We start from the raw sequence: 7,500 nt of genomic DNA, 5'->3' as shown, positions 1-7,500 counted from the left end.
CTCAGAGTAGGGGTTCTGATTTGGGATCAGGTCCCCCACCAGCCCAAACGAATATGAGGTAAAAGGCAATGCGATCCGATGCGTCACTCTGTGAATATAAGCCAACGGCTGTAGAGTTTATTAAAAGGTTTATTATAAGGTTTATTATAAGGTTTATTATAAGATTTATTATAAGGTGTATTAAAAGGTTTATTATAAGGTTTATTAAAAGGTGTATATTATAAGGTCTATTATAAGGTTTATTATAAGGTTTATTATAAGGTTTATTATAAGGTTTATTATAAGGTGTATTATAAGGTTTATTATAAGGTTTATTATAAAGTTTATTATAAGGTTTATTATAAGGTGTGCGACCAGTGCAGGTGAGCACCCTGTGGAGGCAACGTCTGTGTGTGAGAACCAGATGTGCAGCTGAATCAATAAATTAAATGTTCCCTACACTACTTCATAGACTCATTTAAAGCCCAGCAATCACAAACACCTTTAAAACCTTCTAGAACAGGAGTCAAAAATAACCAGGGAAGTGTCCCATATGGAAAAATATTCCCTATGTAGTGCACTTCTTTAGACCAGAGCCCTATAGAACCCTATTCCCTATATAGTACACTACTTTAGACCAGAGCCCTATAGAACCCTATTCCCTATATAGTGCACTACTTTAGACCAGAGCCCTATATAACCCTATTCCCTACATAGTGCACTACTTTAGACCAGAGCCCTATATAACCCTATTCCCTATATAGTGCACTACTTTAGACCAGAGCCCTATAGAACCCTATTCCCTACATAGTGCACTACTTTAGACCAGAGCCCTATAGAACCCTATTCCCTATCCCCCCCCCCGCTGCCCATCCGTCCCTCCCCCTCCGCCCCTCCCCTAAAGTTGTCAGTCAAGGGTGCTGTTCTAGGGCTGATTCCAAACAAGCCTTTCTGTTGGCTGCTGTGATCACTAACTAGATAGTGTGTTATTGTCCATTCCACTGCACCATTTACAAAGGAGAGGAGGGTGTCTGGTGGATCCCTTAGTCTGTATAATAGTGAACTAGTTTTAAATGCACAGGGGCCCATATGGCTGAGCAACACCCAGCCCTGAGCAACACCCTGAGCAACATCCTGAGACATCCTGAGACGTCCTGAGACATCCTGGGACATCCTGAGACATCCTGAGACATCCTGGGAGATCCTGAGACATCTGAGACATCCTGGGACATCCTGAGACATCCTGAGACATCCTGGGACATCCTGGGACATCCTGAGACATCCTGAGACATCCTGGGACATCCTGAGACGTCCTGAGACATCCTGGGACATCATGAGACATCCTGAGACATCCTGGGAGATCCTGGGACATCCTGAGACATCCTGAGACATCCTGGGACATCCTGAGACATCCTGGGACATCCTGAGACATCCTGAGACATCCTGAGACATCCTGAGAGATCCTGAGACACCGTGAGACATCCTGAGAGATCACTCACGTTGCAGAGCCACTGTGTTCATCCATTAGCTGGGGATAGAGGCTATCTACTCTAGGTATTGTGGCTACAAACACACAGAATACACACAGAATACACACAGTACAACGTCAGGAAACAACGGACAACTGCCACTGCTTCTCTGCATCAATTATTAAAACATATTGATCGCAATGAATCTGATAATGAATTGTGGGACGACTGTAGGAAGTGGTTAGAAATTACCCCACTGCACTGTCATACCTCACGTGTGTGTGTGTGTGTGTGTGTGTGTGTGTGTGTGTGTGTGTGTGTGTGTGTGTGTGAGAGAGAGAGAGTGGCATACTTAATGTGTCCTACTAGTGAACCTGACCCCCTAGTGAACCTGACCCCCTACTAGTGAACCTGACCCCCTAGTGAAAAATGACCCAACACCCTCCCCTCCCATGGCCTCCTCTACCCCCCCCACCCCTACTTCCCCCCACCATCCCTTGACCCCCATCTCCGTCCACCTCTCCCCACCACCCCTCACCTCCCCCAGCCTCCTCCATCTCCACTACAGAGATTTAGAACACTGACAACACCAACACACCAGACCTTAATGGTTATTTTGTCCGCCATCTTTCTTTTACAACCTCTGAGGCGTCAACCCAGAGATGTGATGCGTCAACAGGAGTCACACCCCCCCCCCTCATCCCCCCCCCCCCCCCATCCCTCTATCCAGCCCCTGCACACGAGCTCTCTCTCTCTTCCCGGATAGCTCTTATCAGTGATTCGTCTTCGACTGTCATTATCAATCTGCCTGTGCATTTAGCAACGTCGTTAGACATGAGTTTTTCACTGAGGATCAGAGAGGAGAAAGCCACAAACACAGTCTGCTCTCTCTCGCTCTCGCTCTCGCTCTCGCTCTCTCTCTCTCTCTCTCTCTCTCTCTCTCTCTCTCTCTCCCTCCCTCTCCCAAAGCATTAGGCACGAGTATTTCATTAAAGAGAAGAGAGAGCCACAAACACAGTCCGCTTTCTCTCTCTCTCTCTCTCTCTCTCTCTGTCTCTCTCTCTCCATGTCTCTCTCTCCCTGTCTCTCTCTCTCTCTCTCTCTCTCTCTCCTCTCTCTCTCTCTCTCTCTCTCTCTCTCTCTCTCCCCATCTCCCAAAGCATTAGGCACGAGTATTTCACTGAGGATCGGAGAGAGCCACAAACACAGACTGCTCTCCATCTCTCTCCTTCTCCTCCTCCCAATGCATTAGGGGTACTAGTGCAGGTTGGCTCAGTGCCAGGGAATGGCAAGCAGAGCAACAGTGCCCTCTTCAGGTGATGTACCTCCCCCATTCATCTATCACCCCACCCACCCCAATCCTCTCTCTAGCCTTCCCTCTATCATCCAGTGACTCTCTCTCTCTCTCTCTCTCTCCTTCTCTCCACGTGGGCTCCTCCTCCCCTCCTCCCCTCCTCCAGCTCTATGACATCAGGAAGAGCATGTTTGTATTGAGGGTTTTATTAGCAGGACAAATTAATAAGGTTTTGATAAAAACACATCATGGATTAGGTTGGAATCTGAGTCCTCATTATTGAATAATCCTTTTTCAATTGGATGTGTATCAGGTTCCGTAAAGGGCACACAGACACACACACACACACACACACACGTACGCACGCACACGCACACACACACACACACACAGTTATTCTGCTAGGATATGACAGTGATTCACCGTAGAGAGAGGGGGAAGAATTACGGTCAGTTTTAGCTCAGATGAATGAATTGTTTCCTACACCGATATAATCAACAAATGAGTTTTAAAAACATTTCAGAAGCCCTATATTAAGGTTCTGACTTTGGACTTCGAGCAGGTCAACGGTGTCAACTGTGTGTTTTGATGTAGTATCAATATACAAACATACAGATCTACTAATAGCGTAAATACACAATCCTATAGAACATCATGAGGGGAAAGGAGGAGGAGTCAACGTATTAGGGGGGGGGGGGGGACCAAGTGAAGCATTGAGTAGAACTCAGTGGTTGTCTTAGATGTATACAGAGTGGTTTCACTTCTTCTGTTGTTGTGTTGTGGTAGTAGATGTTTCTCCTACTGGTGTTGTGGTACTAGATGTTTATCCTACTGGTGTTGTGGTACTAGATGTTTCTCCTCCTGGTGTTGTGGTACTAGATGTTTCTCCTCCCTGGTGTTGTGGTAGTAGATGTTTCTCCTACTGGTGTTGTGGTACTAGATGTTTCTCCTACTGGTGTTGTGGTTGTATAGATGTTTATCCTACTGGTGTTGTGGTACTAGATGTTTCTCCTGCTGGTGTTGTGGTACTAGATGTTTCTCCTACTGGTGTTGTGGTACTAGATGTTTCTCCTACTGGTGTTGTGGTACTAGATGTTTCTCCTACTGGTGTTGTGGTACTAGATGTTTCTCCTACTGGTGTTGTGGTACTAGACGTTTCCGTAATATAATAGATGATAAAATGGTGAGCTGAGTAGACAGAGAAAAAAATGTTTCTTTCACAAATGTTTTTTTAAAGGCATCTTTGCAACACATCAATTTCACCATCTAGCCTGCATCCCAAATGCCCCCCCCCCCCCCCTCCCTATTCCCTTTTTATAGTGCACTACTTTTGACCAGAGCCCTTTGGACCCTATTCCCTTATGAACCCTATTCCCCCTATTCACCCTGGTCAAACGGAGTGCACTACGATAGGGAATAGAGGCGGCCATTTGCGGAAGGCAGGACACCATTTATCTCATTCAACCTTCTGAGGCCCATTTAAAAGGTCATGTGTCTGTAGAATCTGACAAGGCTTTAGACGGTTGCCCACGTGGTACATGTTTAATTTAAATATATATTTTTAAATAACTTCAAAAAAATAAATAAAAAGGAAAATAATGACAAGACTGTAGGGAGAGAGACAGGAAAAGGAAAATTAATAGTATGCGTGTTGTTTGTTTGGTTCAGTCTGCTGGTTGGGCCATTTGCATACATGAATTCATATATATCTGATTTTTTTTTCTGGGGGGGGGGGTTTAAAAGGTTGAGTGGGACTTATAGTGGGACTTATAGTAGGGGGGTGATTCCCCCCATTTCTGATTGAGACCAAGTCAGCTATAGTGTATAGTGTAGAAGGGAGCTCAGCACTGTTGGACCGGGCAGTTATACGCAGTACTTATAGACCAGTAAAAGTTATCTTTTACCTGTCTGGACGGGTGTACGGATCCCTTAGTCTTGAATCCTCCCTGGGAACTGCACTCCGAGGCACTGAAGTGGTCTGAACTAGTGGAGGATCTCTTGGAGAGAGTATCACAGCCCCCTACGAAGGTGTTGTCCAGAGGGAGCTCCTGAATCATGTGGTGTTTCTTCACGGAGACCGGCGTGTCCGCTTTGAGGTGGAACGCGGACTGCGGAGAAGCGGACTTGTAGTGCCGTGCCAGGTCTGGACTGGAGGGCTTGAAGGTGGTCGTTGGAGCAGCGTTCCAGTCAAAGTGGCCAGGCTCCTCCAGCTCGGCAGGCAGGCTGATGTTGCCGTTGATGGGCTCGTGAGCCGGGTCGTCCGGCTTGTTCTCCTCGATGGTGACAAAGTTCAGGAGGGAGCTTTTAGGCGACTTCCTTTTCTTACGCTTCTTCTTCTTGTTCTGCTTGTTCTCCTGGTTGGGAGACATCCACTCAGCGCCCTGCTTCTTTCTCTGGGCCGCCTTGAACCGCGAGGTGTGACGGCAGCGCACCAGGACTGTCACGAAGATCACCACAATCACCACCATCGCCCCGGCTACGATGGCGATCATGATGGTGAGATAATCTCCGCTCTGGTAAGTCTCACTGCTCTCCCCGATGTTCCTGTCCAGGGGCGTCTCCATGGTGCGGCGAATGAGGTCGTAGATAAACGTGGCGTTGCCGACCGTGTCGTTCACGTAGAGGAACACCAGCACCAGGGTGTGCAGGGACTTAGGGTAGCCCAGGTCGCTAATGTTCACGACCAGCCGATGGAGGCCGATGTCGGAGATAGCAGGCTTCTCCTCCAGGGTAATGTTTCCTGTCACAGGGTCGATCCGGAACAGACCTTTGGTGTTGCCGCTAACGATGGTGTACTTGAGCTCTGCGTTCATCCCTGTGTCACCGTCCACAGCAAAGACCTCGGCCACCACCGATCCAGGGATGGACGAGAGGGGGACCAGTTTGAAGGAGGTGTTGGAAGGAGGGTAGATGACGATGGGGGTGTTGTCGTTTACGTCGATGACATTGATGGTCACCTTGGCGGCCGAGGAACATGGGGGCCGCCCGCTATCCACCGCCCGGACGTCGAAGGTGTATGAGCTCTGCTGCTCCCGGTCAAAGGACACGTTGGACTTTATTACTCCAGAGTACGGGTCTAGGATAAAGTTCTCGTTGTCGCTGAGTATCGAAAGCGTGACGGCGGCATTTTCCCCGGCGTCTGAGTCTGTGACGGTTATCACCCCCACCGTGCTGTACTTGGGCAGGTTCTCTGACACAAAGAACTGGAAGTGGTTGTGGGTGAACTTGGGGCTGTTGTCGTTTTCATCGAGCACTGTCACGATGACTGCCGCCTGGCTCTGGAGTGGAGGCGTCCCGTTGTCTCGGGCCGTTACCGTGAAGAGGAACCGATCCTGATCCTCGCGATCGAAAACCCGGGAGGCCGTGAGGACACCGGTTTTACGGTCCAGGTCAAAGAACGAGGCATTAGGGCCCAGTTGGTAGACGATCTCCGCGTTTTTCCCGCTGTCCTCGTCGGTGGCGCTGAGAGTCGTGAGGAAGAGATCGCGTTTGTTGTTCTCCATGACGGCCAGCTCGATGACAGGCTGGCTGAAGATCGGCGAGTTGTCATTTTCATCCTCCAGCCTCACCCTTACCAACGCTGTCTGGTTCAAGCTCGGCTTGCCAGAGTCGGAGGCTATGATTTTGAAGTTGTACTCTTTGGTCCCCTCAAAGTCGAGCAGCGCCGACGTCTCTAGTAGATACTGGTTGTCGTACACCGCTTTGAGGTGAAAGGGGACATCCTTCTCGATGAAACAGATGACCTTGCCGTTGACGTCCGTGTCCTTGTCCGACACGGTGATCAAAGCTATCTTGGTGTTGATTGGGTCTTTCTCCGAGAGGAACACGGTGCCGTTTATTGGACTGATGATATATCTCAGATCGATGTTTGGCGGATTGTCGTTCACGTCCGTCACGTTTATAGTTACGGTAGCTCTGGCTGGGCTGGAGCTGCCGTCGCTCGCTAACACGGATAACTTGTGTATGGCGGTCTCCTCTCTATCGAGGGGTCGCTGTACGGTTATAAGGCCAGTGGTGCCGTTTAAAGCAAATAGTCTCTTGGTAGCTGGGGACACCTGCGTCCCGAACATGTATTTGATTTCGGCATTCGCCCCGACGTCTGCGTCCGTAGCCTGTAGCTGGACTACGGACGTCCCTATTGGCGAGTTCTCCGGTATGTGGACCTCGATCTGGTTCTCCCTGAACACCGGCTTGTTATCGTTAACGTCTGTGACGGTGACTTGGAGGATGGCGGTGCTGGATTTCTGTGGCATGCCGCCGTCCTCCACCTTGATCTTCATGACGTACGTGTCCTTCTGTTCCCTGTCCAGGTTCTGCTGAACGATGAGCTGCGGCCACTTCTCCCCCTCGGGCGTCTCTACGATGTCCAACCCGAAGGCGCTTTGCCCGTTCACCAGCTGGTACTTGTGTACACTGTTGGGGCCGGTGTCGGGGTCGGTGGCGGAGGGGATGGCGAAACGACTGTTGATCAGCGTGTTCTCCGGGATGGAGATGTTGATGACGGGAGACGGGAACATGGGAGCGTTATCGTTGGTGTCCTTGACTACGATCTTAATCTTTATCAATCTGAAGTAGTCGTTGGGTAAAATCACCACCTCGATCTCGAAGGAGCATTCGTTCTCCTCGAACGAGGGGCCGGGACAGAGCCTCTCCCTGTCGATGCGATTGGAGGTCGTAAATATCTCTCCCGTGCTGCTCTGCACTCTGAGCAGAGGGTTGTCGCCGGCTTTAGACACCAGCCTGTAGACCAGGTTAGCG

General features: G+C 49.5%; 1 protein-coding gene across 2 annotated transcripts in view; it reads right to left on the bottom strand.

The window, feature by feature from the left end:
- LOC110512986 (protocadherin-9) overlaps nucleotides 1-7,500 on the bottom strand; it is a 548,488-nt gene that overhangs the window by 538,876 nt on the left and 2,112 nt on the right. For both annotated transcript variants that reach the window (XM_090207028.1, XM_090207029.1), the window contains exon 2: nucleotides 4,647-7,500. This exon is cut by the window's right edge and continues 322 nt beyond it. In XM_090207028.1, the coding sequence (XP_090063154.1) occupies nucleotides 4,647-7,500 (2,854 nt within the window). The remainder of the gene's footprint in view (nucleotides 1-4,646) is intronic.

Source organism: Oncorhynchus mykiss, chromosome 18, assembly GCF_057628025.1.
Source record: "Oncorhynchus mykiss isolate SJ-2025 chromosome 18, ASM5762802v1, whole genome shotgun sequence".
In the NCBI taxonomy this organism is placed as follows: Eukaryota; Metazoa; Chordata; class Actinopteri; order Salmoniformes; family Salmonidae; genus Oncorhynchus; species Oncorhynchus mykiss.
This window is presented reverse-complemented; position numbering and strand designations above follow the sequence as displayed.